Raw genomic sequence first — 18,976 nt, forward strand, 5'->3', positions numbered from 1 at the left:
ATGGTGGTGAGGAGATGCACCTGGTCCCCCACTTAGTAAACCCCAGGACTGTTCAGTGAGGCAGTAAGAATTTACCAGGTACCCTGTGAAAATCAAGAAAGGCATACCATAACCTGTGCCCTTTGGGAACTTACAACCTAGCCAGGGAAAAACAAATACTCAGTTGGAAACCTGAAGGTGAGCTATGGCCAAGCACAGGGAAGGAGAAGCACAGCACAAGAAAAGGCAGAGACAGAGGTGGGAATGGGACGGAACAGTGAAATGCAAAAGACGAACCACAGAGCATGCAGTGTGAATTCCCAATTCAGGGGAGAAACCCCTGTGACGCTCAGGTTAGTGGGCAGGACTGGTCTGTAGCAAATTTCAAAAGGGCCCAACGGTACTTAAAATATCACAAGTAACATGGATGATTCTGAGGAAGAATCATCACGCTTTCCCACAGGCAACGTTCTTAAATATATCTCAGAAAGAGAAGTCCCCCAAAGCACAGCAACATGGACCAACACAGGAAGAGCGATGGAAGTGCACCAAGTTTGCACTTCTCAGGTATGGCCCTGCCACCTCTCACCTGAGTGGTTCTGGAGGGTCTGGGCCTGCCCATCTTTGGTAGGTGTGATCAATTCCCAAATGAAACTCTTGATCTTCTCGTCCCCCTTGTAATGCTTGACACAGTATACCAGAAGGGCACGGCAAATCATCTCCATGTCCTTTTCATTCAGATGCCACTTGAATCGCCCATGAGTCAGGATGTCCTTCCACCGGCCCCAGCTGAGAGCGGAAATATAAAAAGGTATTGGGGGGAGGAAGGGCCATGCATGCCCTCAACACCGCAAACAGGAGCCAAGAGTGTTTCTTGTCCTCTGTTGGGTCTTTTAATCGCCCAGAGGGCTTTGTCCTGAAAGGCCTTCGAGGACCCCATGCTATTGTACACCAAATGTCACTAAGGTGACCTGGACATGGGACACTGAGATCGTCATATGACCACTAGAATGTTAAGAAGAGGGATCAAAGTATTTGGAGCAGGGAATAAATTTGGAATTAAAACAGAGTCCAGCTACAATATTCAAAAGCAATGGCGAGTTCCCAGAAGCTAACCCTTCTATTTCTACTAGAGCCGGAGCCCTTAACTGTATCATCTGGTACACTGACTCCTTATATATCCTTGCGGGAAAAAGGCACGAAATAAGTACCAGGCAGCAAATGAGTAACAGAGATTTGCTGTGACAAGCATATGAGAAAATCATAACGTCTACAATATGGCAGCAGAGCATACAATGACCGAGGGGTACATGGGCAGAAAGTTCTCTCTTGCTCTAACAGATCCTCCATCAGTCCATAACTCCGAGGTGATTGGAGTGACACACTGGACAAATCTCAGGGACTGAAAAACAGAGGGAAAAACAACAACAACAACAAACAGGCAAAGCCAACACCCACCCAAAGATGAGCAGGTTCTTCTCTACTCGGAAGCATTCGGCTCGGAGGTAGCGTCTGGTTTTGTCATTGAGGCGCCTGGACCTCGTGGGCCTTTCATCAGAGTCACTGTCTAACTCTGAAAACTCCATGAGCTCATCCTCCTCAAAAGAGTTGTAGTGTTTGGTCTGCTTTCTCACGCGAGGCCGGTCAATCACTAAGCTTTCCTAGAAACAGAGAGGACTGCTGGAGAGAAAGCCCCTTTTCTCTCTCCCCCAATCACAATGCACCAGCATATCCTGTTGCCGTTCCTCAGGACACATTTGGGAAAGAATCACACTCTGGTCTGATCCTCTAGCAGGACAGGCTCTTCCCAGCACACCTGCTGTGCCTATTGACAAGCAGAGAGGATTCTCTGGGACTTGCTGAAGTTGGCATGTTCCCCAGCCCCCAGTGCTATCCACTACCATCTGCTATTTCTGCAGTCATTCTAACAGGGGTATGGGCAGGCAACGCCCCCCAGTGCCCAGAGTGGCAGTCTGCTCTTGCCAAGAAAGACTGGAGTGGTGCACCCCAGCTATTATGCCCAGCATGCGGAGGCAATCTGTGCTCTGGAGACAGGTCGAGTCGGAGAATTCCATCTGCTCAGCAACTTTCTGAAGACAAACACAGATTCCTGCTGCTTCATTTTCTCCCTTCCACTGGCACTAACTACTAACCTTTTGTCTTTCACTGAACACGTAATCCCTCACTCAGGTACCTCATTCACTCTTGGTGGCTCCCCTGGCCATAACCATCGCCTCTTTTCTAGTCTCTACCCTTTCATGCTTCTCACCCCTTCTCCCTGTACCCCTTCCAAAAGCTAGCCTAAGCTCCTGAATACTCCTCTACACAGGCCAGATAAATCTCTAGAGTCATCCCTGCTTCAATCACCTCGCTTCCCACCTTAGAACGCTCCAACTGGTTCCTTACTGTCTATAGAGCAAGGGCTTTTCCTTCTCCCTCTCGCCCATTGTCCTGCACAAAGAGTAACTTCCTGATTATAATCTTGTAAAACACTTACAACAGGTTTTACAAAAGAGACTGCAGAATCTTCCTATTAGGAGAAAAGAGGATGGATTAAACGACCTCTGGCGATCCTACAGAAGAATGCTTAAGGCTGGGTGCTGGTTACTGAATCAGCCAGATATAGCTAGACATAAGCAGAGGTTGTCTCCTGGGTTTATGGGCCCACAAGAGTTCAACACTCACCCAAGAAGACAGGTAGAAAGTGATGTGTGCTCATCACGAAGTGAGGTGATAAGGTCAGAGACGCAGGGAAGGGAAACTAACATTTAAGGAGTGCCTCACACAATGGGCTGGCAGTTACAGTCACAACTGTTATCTCCAACTTGGCAAAGTGGGTATCTTCATCTCCTTTTTTCACATGTCTCAGTGAGATCAAGTACCTTGCCCTAAGGCATACAGCTGGTCAGTGGCAGAGCTGGTTTCATTTCAAGGCCATTCTCTTTCTCATGTTCAGAAATAGGAAAATTCAAGATACTGAAAGAATGGAGGTGAAGCCAACAAACTTTTCTTCATCATGCTACTTTCCTTTTCCTAGTATTCATCGGAGGTGAAGTTCCCTATGTTCACAGGAAGTGTTGAAATGGAGGTAAAATAGTCACAGGCCAAGGATGGGATGCTGGCTTGGGTCAGAGGGCTGAACTTGACCTTTTGGGCCAGTTCCAGGTCTGTTTTTGTCTAATTTCTCAGGTGCCCAGTAGACTGTATGTCTCATGAAGTCATTTTTAAATTATAAGTTAACATTTATCAAGCTCTGCCTATGTGCCAGGCATGTTTTAAGTGCATTACACATAGCATCTCATTTAAGAACTAAGGCTAAGAAGTAAATAATTACTTGAGCTGTGTGGGAATTTATGGTGCTATAAGATATCCCTGAAATGTTCAATGGAATAAAATATTCTTAATGCTGTACCTTTTCATTCTTTGCTTCAGTGTCCAGTTCAGCTATTTTAGCCCATTTCTGCCAGAAGTTTGGGTCATCTAAGGAGATATCTGTTCTGTTTCCTGAAGCCACAAAGCTAGCCTGTGAAGAAAACAAGTCAATAAACTGCACCTGAACACAATACAAACTATAGAACACCTATGTTATTTCAACTGCACCAGAAACTCAAGTATATTATCCACCTGGGTTCAAAAGCAAAACATCTAACAGAGCCTCCAAAATTAATGTAAAAATCTCCAAGCTATTCTTTTTTAAATTTTATTTTAAAGACTGGGTGACGAAATTACAATTTCAACCCACAGGATCATTTTTTGAAACTTAAAACTTGGAAGCCAGAAGACAACCCCTGGAAGGTAATGACAATGTGCTAATTGATGTCTAGTTCTCTGTGAAAGGGTTAATTCTTAAAACTTCTATAGATTTAATTTTCCTTGAAGTTCACCAGTTACCAAATGTCTGCCATAGGAAAGGCACTGGGTTGGGCAGTATGAGGCATACAGAGATGAGAGATGACTCACAGCACAAAATGTCCTACTGAAAAGTCTTACCTAAGTCACCAAACTGGAGATTTGATCAAACAGGTCACAAAGCTCACAGAGCCTGTGGCCAGGGAAACCTGAGAGTGATCTGATAAGTGGTCTGATTAGATGAATTCTAAACGATTAGTGACCTGAAGGGCAGAGGAAAGAGGCACCTAGACTAAATGAATAAAATCCCTTTTCTCATAAAATGAACAAAGTACTTGCTTGAGTTTAAGGAATGGAGAGTTCAACGGAATTTCAACTTTCTGACTCTGATCAAGGATGGCTCCACAAGGGAACCAAGATGACCATTCAAGGGTTTCAGAATAGTCTTTGCGAACAGTGAATAGTGCAAACTGAAGTGTCATCCTGCCCGAGGAATATCAGCTCCCAAAGGCTTTTCTTTCTATAGCTTCTGACTCATTATTCAGACTCCCTCTAAGAATCTGCATCTTCAGAGTGTCACACAGAATAGATGTGTAGCCAGATAATCTCAACAGTTTACATTTAGAGAAACAGAAGCCTGGCGTTGAGACTCAAAGAATAAACAATTTTCTTTCGCTCCCACCCCAACAGACTCTGAGAAGGACTTATACCTTGGCGAACGTGGATCCTTTCCCTTCAGACTGGATGGTGATGGTATGGGTTCTCCTCTGCAGAATCTGGTCTATGTCTTCTTCACAGAATTTGGAGCCTTCGTCTTCCTCATCCATTAAGGCTCCATAAGCACCTTTCCGAAGCAAGTCTTCTACCTCCATTTTTGAAAGCTGCTGCACCTGGACAGGTCACCAAAGGCTACTCACAAAGTGTAAAATGCACAGGAGAAAAACAGCCTCAAATCTGGCCTTCATGATTCTGTACACAGTTCTTCCACTAATTGCACATGTCAGAAGAAAAAAGACATGCACAAGAAGTTTTAGAAAATGAAAACTCAGATAAAGACAAGAGAACTATGGGGAGAACAGGCAGACAATCCTCTATAGGGAGCTCTGGGATAAGACCCACATGACCCAATGGCCCTAACATTCTTCAGGACATTGGTTACTATCAAATGTCACAAGCCATTGAATTATGCACCACCGAAGAGGATACTGTTAATGTTTATTTTATATTTTAGTTTGAGTCTGTATCTTTAAAAACCTCCAGATGTACCAAACGAAAGAATAATGATTTATGTGTTATTAAATAAATACATTAGTATTGGAAATGATGTCATTTCTTAACTAAAGAAAGGATCCCGTGCCAAGTGTGATTTTCTCAACTGCCTGTTGAAAATAGGAAACGAGAGTTCAAAACACCCTTTCCTGGTTCTAATTAAGAATCTGGTTCTCTTTATATCAATCACAAGAGGGAATTCCATGACTCCCAGCATGGGTCACTTGAAGTATTATACTTAGAAACATATTCATAGCTAAGAGGATACAGAATATCTGGACTAAAGACAACTCATTTAGAAGGTTTTAATTCCCAAGCTCTGATGCTGAGCCTAGAGATTAAGGAGATATTCTGCTTTGCTTGCCTATACTTTAGTACAATTTAAGAATCTTAGCTGCAATTTTTATCCCCCCTAGAGAGAAAAAAAAGATTTTATTTACTGCCATACTTCAAGCTGCTAATTTATTCATTCATTTATTCACTGACCACCATGTATTGAACATCTTTAATATGCCAAGTACTGTTAGGGGCCACGGAGACTACAGATAAAATAGGTTCCATTATACTCTCAGGGAGCTCAAAGTCCAGAGTGTGAGATAAAGCATGGTGACAATCCATATTTAGAGTTAAGAGTGTTAAGATCTACTGACATCTAATGGGCACTGTTAAAAACTGTTTACTGAAGTGTTACTAAATGTTAGGCAATCCTGCCACATAACTGCTCCTACAAATTTCTTTTATCCACCTGCAATTAGTAAAAGTGAATCTTAAAACAAGCATAGGAAGAAGAATCCAGAGAGGCGCGGGCTGCGTGACGAACGCTGGAGGCTCCAGAGCATGTTCTGTCATACTCACGCCATTGGTGCTGCCCTTTCGGTTGATGTCCTGAAGAACAGCCTTGTCCAGACCCAGCTTTAGGCTGGCCTTGTCAAACATTTCCCGCTCGTAGGAATTCCGAGTAATGAGGCGATACACCTTCACGGCTTTGCTCTGGCCTATCCGGTGACATCGGGCCTGAGCCTGGGAAAGAAGGAGGATCATATGCATCATGTAGCCTGATATAATGGCAGCAGCCCAAAGAACATGAAAATGTTTAAATATCACGTGGTGTAAATCGCTGGCTCTCCTAGTTATGAGTCACAGGACTGATTTCGAAACATAATTCACCCAACTGTCAGCTGTCCCTTCAAGGTCACTCATTTCTTCACCCATTATTTACTGCGTGACTACTATGTGCTGGGATAAAGTGATAAGAAGGACAAGGCTTTATACCCTCCCAACTTGTGGTCTGAGGGCAGCTACTCATTCCCAGAACACTGTCCTGCTCTCTTGGGAAATGCCTCAGAGCTGGCAGCATCACTTTTTAGTTTTTTCATTTCACTACAGAAATTTTCAAACACAGACAAAAGTTGAAAAAATGTATAATGACTGCTTATGGACAATGCTGTTTCAACTCCATTACGCCCCTACTCTCCAAGATTTTTAATGAAGTAAATCCTAGGCAACATATTGTTTCACCATTACATATTTCAGTATGTATTTCTGAATATGACTCTTGTAAAACATATTACCAATGCCACACTTAAAAAAATTAATTCTTAGTACAACTATCTAGCTAGTGTTCTAATTTACTTGCTTATCTCATATACTTTTTTTTTTCAGTTTGCTTGCTTAGATCAAGATTCAAATAAAGAGACCATACACTGTAATTGGCTGATATGTCTCAAGTCTCTCTTAATCTATAGATACTCCCCACTTTTGAACTACCTTTTTTTCAAATGTAACTTATTTGTTGAAGAGACCAAGTATCTGTCCTATAGCTTCTTACAGTATACATTTTGCCTCCTGCATCCTGGGTGTGTCACTGAATAGGTTCCTCTATTCCCTGTATTTCCTCTAAACTGGAAGTTATATCTTGAGACTTGATCAGGTCAAGATTTGATTTTTAGCAAGTACATTTCATAGGTGGTATCTGAATTTCCATCAAGAGGCACATGATATATGGTTGTCTTTCTTCTGAATTGACGATCATTGTCTAGATGCACTATTTCATTAGGGACTACATCTCCCTTCATCATTTTTTTGGTTACCCTGATGTACAGTTCACACAGGAGAGACAAGCTAAATGTTTAATTCCTTTATTAGTTTCCAAAATAACACCCTACAAAAGTGACCAATGAAGATTTTTATTGGTTTTGGAAGGAACACAATGAAGTTATGCATTTAAATATATGTGCTGTTTTATTGCCCTGCAGTTGTTATTCTTATTGCTGTTCAAATATGGCCTGGGGGAGCCTCGTCAAGTCGGCTCCTAAGTTTTTTTTGACATAATCCAGTCAAAAATAGAAAAGAGGGAGACTAAAATAAACTCTGACGTTACAGTGGATTTGGAGGTACCATTGTGAACTTACGGTTGGGGGTGTGTGTATGTGTGTGTGTGTGTGTGCGCCCGTGCATGCAAATATACATATACATACAGATATAGACATGTCTGTATGTTATATCAAAGATCAGTAGCCTTTGATAGCTCCTTGCTTTCTGGTACGACATGTTCCACACTCCTAATATATATTTCCTACCCAGACCTGGATGCAGCCTCTTTTTTCAAGGGTCCTAGTTTCTTTTAGTGGGAAATGGTAGTTAAGAGACAACAGTCTGGATGCTCTCGGGGTGCTCACTGCTACTAGGTTGGTCACTGTTTCTAAGTCTATTCAGTAGACAAAAATAGTAAGTGTTGGTGTGTGTACAGTATATACAACCTCGTGTATAGCACATATAAGACAAAATGTATCATGAGATCGTACTGATATTTTTAATTCAAATTTAGGATTATTGGATTTTAACTTCATCAACCACACATCTGTATCTCTTTTTAACCATGTTGAAAAGCTCAGTTCTCAACCACACCACTATCATTACTCATTTGATTATCCCACAATAAATATAACAGTCTCAGAAAAACAGTAACATTACAATCTCCCAAAAGCCTAATTACTGAAAACAATGTAAGATTTTTGTTTATCCCGTCTCAGGGTTATAGCCCACTAAGTATGTACAGTCAAATTATAGCATTTTAAATACACACTTGGAAGTACGCCTCTTTTGTGTAGTAGCAGGGTTAGCAATTCTGAAACTTACTTTCTGTGTCGTCTAGGATTGAGCAAGTGAGTAAATATACTGGGGATGATAGAAGTCAGGATTTTCACTTTTGAAGACGACATTACAAATATGGAAAGAAGGAAAACTAGAATAGCTATGTGGTGTCAGAATGGATTTGGAGGTATCACTATTAACACATGGTTAGGTGTGTGCATGTGCATACAAACATACGTATATACAGATAGAGAAACAGATACGGATATGTGTATGTTTTTGTATACATGTGTGAATATACACTTACACATGAATGCACTTTATGTATATGTGTACGCTTCTATTTTGTGTGTGCATGTGTGTGTATTCCAGCTATATCATATCCACTGAGAGGGCTTGGAAGCAGTGGCATCCCAGTAGCAAAGAAACTGTCAGATCTTGGTTTCTAAATACCATTCATCATAAGACAGAACACAAGGGATGTTAGAAAAATGGTTAATTCCAGGGCTGGGATAGACAAAGTATAGGATGAGCCTGAAATATATTACTGTGCCAGATATAAGGAAGCACTCAAAGAATGATAGAGACATATCAAAACAACACTTGAAACATGAAGAGGCTTCTGCTGGCGAAGTCTAGGACTATTTGAACATCAAAATAAATATAGCAATGGATTATAACTCAAGGAAAAAAAAGAACCCATGAGTTCATACTGACATACATAAATCAATGAGAGAAAAGGAAAAACTCTTCCTTATAGTAGAATATAACTAACAAATATGGAGTGACAGAGTTAGAAACTCATCACTTTGCAACCATCATAGTGATAACTGATTCAGACAAAAATAATCAATGGAAACTAAAACCAGTGGGTGAAAACTTTGATAAGGAACAAGTATTTTCACAGTCTCAAAGTCTCTCTCCAAAATTACTTATTAATTTCAAAGGGAAAAATAGCTACTTTATAATGGAGAAATCTGGCAGATATCACTTAACTAAGGTATCAAAGTCAATATTATCAGACAAAGAGACATCGTGTTCCTCCTGATGTGCTATGTGAAGAAGGACATATCACTTCAGTGGTATTACTAAATCTGAATCCAATACTGAGGAAATACAGACAAACACAAATTGAGGGACAATTTACAAACAATTAGCCTGTACTCTTTAAAAACATCAAGGTCATCAAAGAAAAAGAAAGATCGAGGAACTCTTCCAGATTTACAGGAGACTAAAGAGATATGAGAACTCAATGTAACAGGTGCCCCTGGATTGGATCTTAGACTGGGGGAATAACAGCTATAAAGGACGTTGAAAGAAATGATAAAACTTGAATATGAACTGTGGATTGGAGACAGTATTCTTTCTTATTTCCTGATTCTGAAAACTGAACTGCAGTTATACAAGAGAACATCCTTGCACTTAGGAGATACACACTAAAGCACTGAGAGGGCAGATTACTCTCAATGGTTCACACAAAAAATGGTGTGTGTATGTGCATGCACATGTGCGTGTCTATGTAGGTACCCAGAGGCAGAGAGTTAGAGAGGGCAAAAACGATAACGTAAATGGGGCAAAATGTAAACAACTGGTGAATCTGGATAAAGGGTATACCAGGGTTGCAAACTGAAATTATATCAAAATGAAAATGTAAAAAATATTATATATAGATATTTGAAATAATTTCTCTCTTGGGGTTATGCTGTCCACCTGATATATAGCTATATTAAACTGTTTCATTTTGCTTTGAATTTCAGGGACTGATCTTCCCCTCATTAATTTAACCACAATAAAAAGGGTGGAGGAAAAAAACCTAAACCAAGTAACTTTGGAAAATGGTATTTTGATCATATATTGTAAGACTAGTGACCAAAAAACACTATAGACAAATATTATATGCTGGTAAATTTATTCTTCACAGAAAATGGGTTAGCAATTCTGGAACTACTTTATGTGTAGACTGGGATTGAATAAATAAGTAAATATATTGTGTATATATTTGGATGTGTGTATCATGTGGATGATAATGAGATCCAGGCTTCTCTCTGCCAGAGAAAGGAGTCACAAATATGGAAGAAGGGGAGACTAGAATGAATTCCGTGGTGTAGCAATGGACTCAGAAATCTCACTACGGATAGATGGAATGAATACAGATGTGTCCTATGAGTGCTTGTGTTAGTACACATACACTATTTCCTAGCTTTGTCCGCTCAGAGAGTGTAGAAGTAACAGCACTCCAGTAGCAATGAGCCAGATATTTAGTAGCCAGATCTTGGTTTCTAAATGCCATTCTCAAATAAAAGGAACCAAGGATCTTTGGAGAAACTGTCAATTCCATGGCTGTGGCAGGAAAAAAGCAACATGAACCTGAGCATCTTGTGGTGCCAGAAAGTAAGGAAGTGCTCAAAAGCTGAAGGAAGTATGTCAAAAGGACACAGAAGCCAACTTTAAGGACCTCCCAATGACCAAATCTGAACAAAATAAATAATGAGAGTAATGAAACACAACCCACAAAATAAAATAAAATGAGTCCATACTGACATAAATAAATAAATGGGGGACAAAGGACAGCTGTCCTTTACAGTAGAATTCCAGTTAATAAATGTAGAACGAATGACTCAAATAGAAAATTACCATTAGCCAAACACCATGGTAATAACTATTGAAGGCATTAGCCATTGACGGATGTTAAAATTAATAGGCAAAGTACGATGAGAAACAGGATAAGTCTCAAAATATCTCCTCTCAAGACACTGATTAATTTTAAATGTAAACATAGTTATTTTACAGTGGAGAAATCTGGCAGACACCACCTCAACCAAGTAATCAAGGTTAATATCACAAGTAATAAGATATATTGACGTCATGCATCCCCTGACATGATTCACTGAGAAGGATATAACATCACTTCTATGATATTCTTGCCAAAAATGCAAACACCTATCAGGCAAACACAAATTAAGGGACATTCTACGAAACAGCTGGTTAGTACTCTTTCAAAGTGTCAAGGTCATGAAACATAAGGAAAGACAGGAGCCATCACAGATTGACGAGGCTAAGGAGGTATGACTTCTAACGTGGGATCCTGGATTGGATCCTGGACTAGTAAAATGACATTTACAGGAAACTGAAAGAATATGAATAAGATCTGTAGATTAAATAAGAGTATTGCATCAATGTTAATTTTCTGTAATAAACAGAATTAATAATTCTTTCAATAATTATACTATGATTACATAAAATATTAACATTAAGAGAAGCTGGGTCCTAGAACTCTGCACCTTTTTGCAACTGTTTTTAAGTTTAAAATGATTTCAGCATAAGAAGTTTTTAAAAATTAATTTTGTTTTATAATGTTGTAAAATACTTAGGATGGTTCCAAAGGCATATTCAGAAAAACTAGCTTCTATCCCTGTCACATCCATCCTGATCCCTCTCTCTCTCTATAGGTAACCATTTAAAAATAAAGTTATCTGTTTGTTTTATCCTTCCTGGGGGAAGGGGACAGACAGATAGACACACAGCCTTTTTAGATAAATGTTAGCATAGTACACAGTCATATGCTGCACAATGACATTTCAATCAATGATGGACTGCATACATGATGGTGGTCCCGTAAGATTAGTAGCATACAGCCTAGGTGTGTGGCAGGCTACACCATCTAGGTTTGTGTAAGTACACTGTACGATGTTCACACAATAATGAAATCTCCTAACAATGCATTTCTCTGTTGTATGCGATGCATGACTGTACATTCTTTTTCCGCCTTATTTTTTTTCAGCCAATAATATATACAAGAGATGACTCCATAGCAGTATGTAGAGATATTCCTCATTCTTTTATCAAAGCTAAATATACTACGGCTTAGTCAATCAGTCTTCTATTCCTGGACACCTAAGGTATTCAGTCTTTGGCTATTAGAATTAGTTGCCATACCTTCTTTTTGTACCTTTAGTGGTAGTAAATCTTCATTATTAGGAGAAGATTTGATGGGTAACTCTGGTAAATAAAGGAAGTGCTCAAGGTAAGTAGTATGGTTTATGAAACCTATAAAGCAGTAATAATATACGGCCGTAAGTACTGACAATGATTTTCTTTTTCTGGCTCATCTGGTGTTGAATGTAAATTACAAGAGGGAGTGTAAGAAATGTTCTGAGCAAAGGCCTAAGAGAGGAATGCTGCAGACCCTACCAATCACCTTATTGTCCACTTTTCCTTTCTTCCTCACTACCAGAACCCTGATTCTTGTATATGGAAGCAACGTGTTCTACTGAAACCATTTTCAGCCTCCCAGGGTTGGCGAGGTAATGCAGCTCTGGATAATGAGCTGAAGCAGAAGTCTATTAGGGATAGCTAGGAAAGTTCTGCTTTCCTGAAAAAAGCATCATGCCTTCCTTCCTTATTTTTCCCGCCTGGGGTCTGAAGTATCCATCTTAGAACCAAGGGGATGTACACCACACTCACAGAGGAGGATGGTGGAGCAGAAAGAGAGGAACCTGGGACTCTGACAAAATTGTGAAGCCACCTCACTGGTCCTAGACTACCCATCACTGGACTTCTGTTAATTGAGAAAAACAAACCTCTGTTTGGAGGGGCGCCACTGTCACAAGCAGCTAAATGTTACCAGGAGATAAACATATGCTCTCCCAAGATGACTCACCTGAAAGATAACAGGATGAGTTCTGCCACATTTAAGAGACTTGTCATTTTACAGTCAAATCTCGAATAGTTAATTATACATTCCTTATTTTCCTAATCAGAACTCACACATACAAAAACATGGTAGGGTAAGAAACGTTCAGAACTAGGGCAGCAACTGAGATGAAGCTCAAAAAAGATACATCAGCAAAGGGATAAATACAGAACCTTTGGGGTAGGCTACAAGTAGGGGGCATGGTGACGCCCCCACCAAGGGAAAATTATAGAGCTCTAATGCTCTCCTGTTGGATGTGCAGGCTTATAGTTGTTTATCACTTTTTAATACATTTGAGGTGAACAAAGGCCTAAGGGAAACAAGTAGCGACATTCAGGAAAAGAACAAAACAAAACACAACAGGTACAGATCCCAGTGACTACTACAATGGGAAGAAAGGGGCAGTGGCTCAGTTGTCCAAACAGTGACAGATTTCAAATTGATTCCAGTGCTGAATTTACTATTGTCACTTTCAAGTCCAGAACTTGGCAAAACTTTCTATCACATCTTTACAATCATGTGAAAATTAAACAGTTGGTACAAAGAATCCAAGCATAATGTTGATTCCTCTCTTGACTCTTATACTAGTTTTCCAAATCATTAGCTCTATTACATTTAAAAAGCATATTTTAATACTTTGAAATACTATTTGTTCCTCAAATGAAAATCTACATAATCAGAGAGGTTAAAAAAATTATCTAGTCTCATCTGAACCCAACAACTTTTAGCATGCTGGTATAGTCTCCCAGCCCATTTTCTATGCACAAGTTTTATTTCAAGCTCAGCATCTTTACATTTCTCCTGGCACTCTAAAAATCTGCATCTGCAGGCCGCCTACTCATGCAGAAGAGGAATCAGGGGCTATCTATGCAGTATGAACCAGGGAGCAACGGGAACCTTCCCTCCCTCAACCATCTCCTCTGCAGGCCTACGTCTAGCATCCGAAATTTCCAGTTCCAGATCTATTCCTTGGGGTTAAGGTATCATCCCCTCTCAAAATGTAAATGCCTTTGGGAAAGTGCACAAATGTCTGCCCACTACACTCTACTTCTACTGTGTGATTCAGTTTATCACCCAAACCAGTCTTGGGGTACTTTTGTTTCTCCAGAGCCTAGGGCTCAATAAATATTTCCAAAGTCAGTCAAGAGCTGGCTGAGAACAGGAAGGAGAGGAGTTGACAGCAGGGAAAAAGGCATTTTGGGGCAGCATAAAAAAATGAGCAGGGAGTGAAAAAAGAGAGGACATTGAAAAGAGAGGTGCGAAAGCACTCAGAAGAACCTGGGCTCACTTTACTTGGGCTGTGCTGTACAGTAAGTGCCCGTCCCACCTGTGCTTCAGGCGTGCCACCTCTGCTCATTCCCAATCTGCGTGCTCACACTTTTTGTTTCCTCTGTCTGGAACATTCTTCTTTCTGATCTCATTAATTTAAGATCCTTCCCCTCCTTTAAGTCTCTGCTCAGAGGTCAACTTCTTAAAGAAGCCTTCCTAGACCATTCTCTCAATCATGGCACCCAATCCCCATCATTCATATTCTATTTTATTTCTTTGCAATAAGTCCTACTATCTATAACTATTTCATTTATTTTTCCTTGTTTATTGTCTCCCTATACCACTAAAACGAAAGATCCATGAGTGCACAAACTATTGGTCTTGTTCACTGCTGTGTTTCTAACACTTTAAATAGTGCCCAGCACACCCTGTATTTGTTCAACAAATACATACTGCATGACTGGATTATGTAACAGAGCATTCACAAATTCTTATTTTCTTCTAGCAAAGAAAAGTAAATTTAATAGAGTCTAGTCCTTCAAACTCCAGGCATACCTACTGTCAACAAAAAGGTGGAGCCAGTAATACGGTGGCAGCAGAGGAAGTGGCAAAGAGGACCAGCACCTCTCCTTTCTCGGAGCAGTGTGTCAGGCCCTTGGAGTCCTGTTTCCCAGTGATCATGGAAGGGGCTCTGGCTCCTCAGGCTGGATTCCCTCCTCCCTTCCAAAATCCCGTGGGCATGCAGCAGCTGCATTACCCTATGGCTGTGCTCTCTGCCAGTACACCTGTTCGCAGGCTTTCCGAATCTCCCTTCAGGGACCTCATCAACAGGAAGAGAGAACTGTGCAGTCCCACCACTGTTTCTCTGAACTCTGTTCAACCCTAAGGAAGTCTCGCCTCAAAAAGCAAAAAGCTCCCCAGAGAAGAATGAGAGATGTCATGGAGCAACAAAAGAGCAAGGTGCCTGTGGCCTCTGTGAGGGGAGGCATGGTACCCTGCTTGCTGTTCCCAACAGGCCCGTCTCTGCCCTCAGAACCAGCAGAGCCAGCTTCCTCCAAATGAGAAGAAAAGAAACAAATTTCTCACTGCTTTTTTTCCTTCTCAGGCTACTGTCACCACCCTTTGCCATTTTTTAACCTCAGGTGTTACAGGTATTACAGAAAACCTAGACAAAACCCGCTGCAGGTGACGAACCAGGACTCAATCACAGGTGAGCCTCCTGAATGAAGGTGAGAAAAGGTGAATTTACACTCTTGATTTTTTCACATGCATTGATGCTAACACAGACATATTCGAGGTTTGACGAAGTATGTGGCATTTACCTGACGCCTTTGTGTTAGACCTCACTGTTAAAGGAACTTAAAACTGGTTTACCTCTGACAGACCAAATAAAATGAAAATATTATGGAGGTCCTTCAGTACTAACTCCAGTCTCTTGTTATCCCTATGTAGTGCTCATTTCCTATCCTGGATCTTAACGAACTTGTGCCTTTACTTTTCTGGAAAGGGGGAGGAGGAGGATTTGGGAAGGAGAAAGTACTGCTCGGCTGACAGAACAGACACTACAGCAGGAGTCCTAGTTCCCTATCCACATATTTCTAGAAGGAAATATCTACTCCAAGGAAGTAACACAAGAGAGTCTGTCTCTCTGTCTCTCTCCATCCTCCTTCCTCTCTTTATTCCAAAGGAGAGACTGACCTGATCGGTGAAATACGAGACATGGTCTAAGCTCCTGCAGACTCACCCCACCCCCTCATCTGAGCTGAGGATGAGCAGAGAGCCTTCTCTGTCACTGGCAGACATAACAGGGCAGCCTCTGCTCTGAGGACGACTGCCAGCCGCTCTGGGTGGGTAAGGTTAATCTTGGGATGAGGGTGTGCCCATGTGCAGGAGTTTTAGGAATCCTAATTCTGGCCACAGGTCAAGCTGTATCATCTGACCCACCTTCACAACTGATTAAAGCTGATGTTTTGATCCTCCATTGCACTCCTGTGTCTACTTCTTAATTGGTTCAGATCTAGGTATGGGAGAAGGATATAATTTACTGAACTACTCAGACTCTAACAAGACCAAAGGAAACAGCATATGACATTCAATGTCATGTTACAAAGACCTAGATTTAAATATATATATATCTCTAGCAAGTCCCGAGCCTCTAATTCTATCCCCAAAGCACAGAAAACCCTAGTAAAATGATCAAAAGAGAGGGCTGAATGAATGAACTTTTAATAATAATAACAAAAATGCACCAGAAAAGGTAATACCACTCTCTGATTTTCAGCTGACTTTTCAGAGAATGGAGCTCCGTCCTTCAGCTGTGGAAGCTGGTTTGTCTGTAGGCCTGCCTCAGGGACTCAGACCTACTTTAGCTGTGCCGAGCATCCACCAATCACGTTGGCTTCACCTTCAAGGCTCTGAGGGGGTCTGCCTAGAATCAGTCAAGAAACAGTGTCCTGGCACTGTCACTGCTTCCCATGCTGTCCTGGCTGGGGATAGCCATGGACTGCCCCAGAGCTTTCCAGGCTGTTTGAGACCAGAGTGAACACTCACATTTTCTATCAAGTGAACTCTGACCTCTGGAGCAATGGTAAAATTCCACTAGGGTATGGGGTTAAGAACCTGTTCATAATGGGACTTTCTTTTCCGTTGCCCTGACATTTACATCAGGCAGTATGCGCCTCAATCCACTCACAGACAAATGTTCTATGCCAAGCCCATCTTCCAAAGGAGATACGACCATCTTCTATCATAATAGGAATTGTGGCTCTTCAATAACCTTAAATAACTACAGCTAAAGGAAAGCTTTCACTCATTTACAAAAAATATGAGGGTATGTATATGTATGTGAATGACTGTGTAAGTTAACATGACCTAACTAGCAAGGACCGTACTGGGGAACAATCTGGTTACATTTTCTACTCTGTAGAGTTAGGAACACATTTCACTGATTTTCACAGCTGATTTAGCTGCAGTCCTGTGACCAAAATGATGATCTCAGAGTCCCAGTCTCCAGACTCTCTCCTCTACATCATATTTATAGAACGTGGACACAAAGGCAAACGACAGGGAGAGGGTGTGTGTTGAGTGTGCATTGTTCTGTGGGTAGTCTCCAGCTCTTGGGCCTGTCTCCCTAGGCCAAGTAAGCACAGAACCTTGCTCCATCTCTGTGGACAATTCAGAACTCAGACGTTCCTTTTTCTACCATATCTTCCCTACAGCCCACCAATCCCACTCCCCAATAACCACTGATCTGATTCCCTGCCCTAAAATTACTCTACTCAATTCTTTCATTTCTACCCATTCTGGTCAGATACCTCAAAAATAAAGGACAGTTCCTCCTAAGTTACAAAACTTTAAATAAAAATAACCAAAGAAGCAGAAACTGGTAGATCTAGAAAGAGCAGCAGTAGCCAGTCTGGAAGACCATGAGTTGAGGAATTCTAACTTGGACCTGGGGCTGCCATTATCACTGAAGCCCCACCCATTTATCATTTGCTACATTCTCAGTACAAGTTCTCACCCTGGATTGCCCATAGTACTGGTGGTCTTTGTCTGTTCATTCAGGTTCAGCATTAGTGAAAGTTCCTACTGAAAGACCTTACACTATCCAGTTTTAGTCTGCACTCCACTGATGTTCCGTTATTCATCTCTTGCCAGTTCCCCAGCAGCGGACATTAAAAACAGCTTTTCCTTGAGCCAGCCCCAATGGCCTAGGGGTTAAAATTCGGCATGCTCTGCTTTGGTGGCTGGGCTCGAAACCACACCACTCGTCTGTCAGTCACCATACGGTGGCGGCAGCTCACGTAGAGGAACTAGAAGGACTTACAACTATGTACTGGAGCTTTGGGGAGAAAAAAAAGGAGGATTGGCAACAGATGTTAGCCCAGGGTGAATCTTTCCCGGCAAAAAAAGAAACAAACAAATGAAAAAACTCAGCTCTTCCAAAGCTTCTGCCTTCTCCTCTGACCCTAATTCAGGACAGCCCCACCCACCTCCTCTGGCTGCTACACAGACGAATTGATCACCTCAGATGACTTCACCTTCTCCATCAAGCTTGAGCCTTCTCATTCTTGCTCTTTCCTTTTCTTCGCGTTGTACTATTCAATGTCTAGATTTCACTAGGTGAAGCACCGTGATTCTAAAATCCTTGCCTCTGCCCATGCTAGCCCTATGCTTTCAATTTTCCTCCTGGTAATTCCTTCAGGCAGGCCCAGCTAACATGGCCTCAAAACGGTCACTCAATTTTGGTTTCTTGTACCATCATTCTCCCAGGTACCAAGCCTCACAGTCAGGTGGGTAGTGCAAAGGAGCAGAGAACTTTACAGCTGTCGAGGACTTAAGAAATCATCTGTATCAGGTTCGGCAAGCTTCTTCTATAATAGTAAATATTTAGATGTTATGGGCTATGAGGTTTCTGTTGCAATACTCTGCCATCGTAACATGAAAGCAAACACAAATAATACGTATACGAATGGCTGTGGCTGTATTCCAACAAAACTATTTAAGAAACAGGCAGATAGGCCACAGGCATTAGTTTCCCACTCCTTGATCTGTATCACTATCCTAATTAGGTTCTTACTAGTGACCTGATCAAATATTAGTTTTTGCTTATTATTATTATTTTGGTGTTGAATATGTTAACTCATTTAAAAACTGGTTAATCATTATATCTAGCAACTCATCTTTGACCCAAATATTCCATCACCAGTAGAAAGGCCTGATGGTGAGTTGGTCACATGTACTGATTTTCTTTCAAGTGGGATTTGAACCTAGTGTCACACAATTCGTTTTACAATGATTTTTTTTCCTGAGTTTTAGCCAACT

General features: G+C 41.2%; 1 protein-coding gene across 3 annotated transcripts in view; it reads right to left on the reverse strand.

Annotated features, from left to right (window-relative positions):
* The window catches only part of CHD6 (chromodomain helicase DNA binding protein 6), a 200,717-nt gene that overhangs the window by 50,755 nt on the left and 130,986 nt on the right, over positions 1-18,976 (reverse strand). For all 3 annotated transcript variants that reach the window (XM_046678724.1, XM_046678722.1, XM_046678723.1), the window contains exons 18-22: positions 5,953-6,117; positions 4,539-4,718; positions 3,392-3,502; positions 1,438-1,640; positions 569-768 (exon numbers count right to left, since the gene is read on the reverse strand). In XM_046678724.1, coding sequence (XP_046534680.1) covers positions 569-768; positions 1,438-1,640; positions 3,392-3,502; positions 4,539-4,718; positions 5,953-6,117 — 859 coding nt within the window. The remainder of the gene's footprint in view (positions 1-568; positions 769-1,437; positions 1,641-3,391; positions 3,503-4,538; positions 4,719-5,952; positions 6,118-18,976) is intronic.

This window comes from Equus quagga, chromosome 12 (assembly GCF_021613505.1).
Source record: "Equus quagga isolate Etosha38 chromosome 12, UCLA_HA_Equagga_1.0, whole genome shotgun sequence".
Lineage (NCBI taxonomy): Eukaryota > Metazoa > Chordata > Mammalia > Perissodactyla > Equidae > Equus > Equus quagga.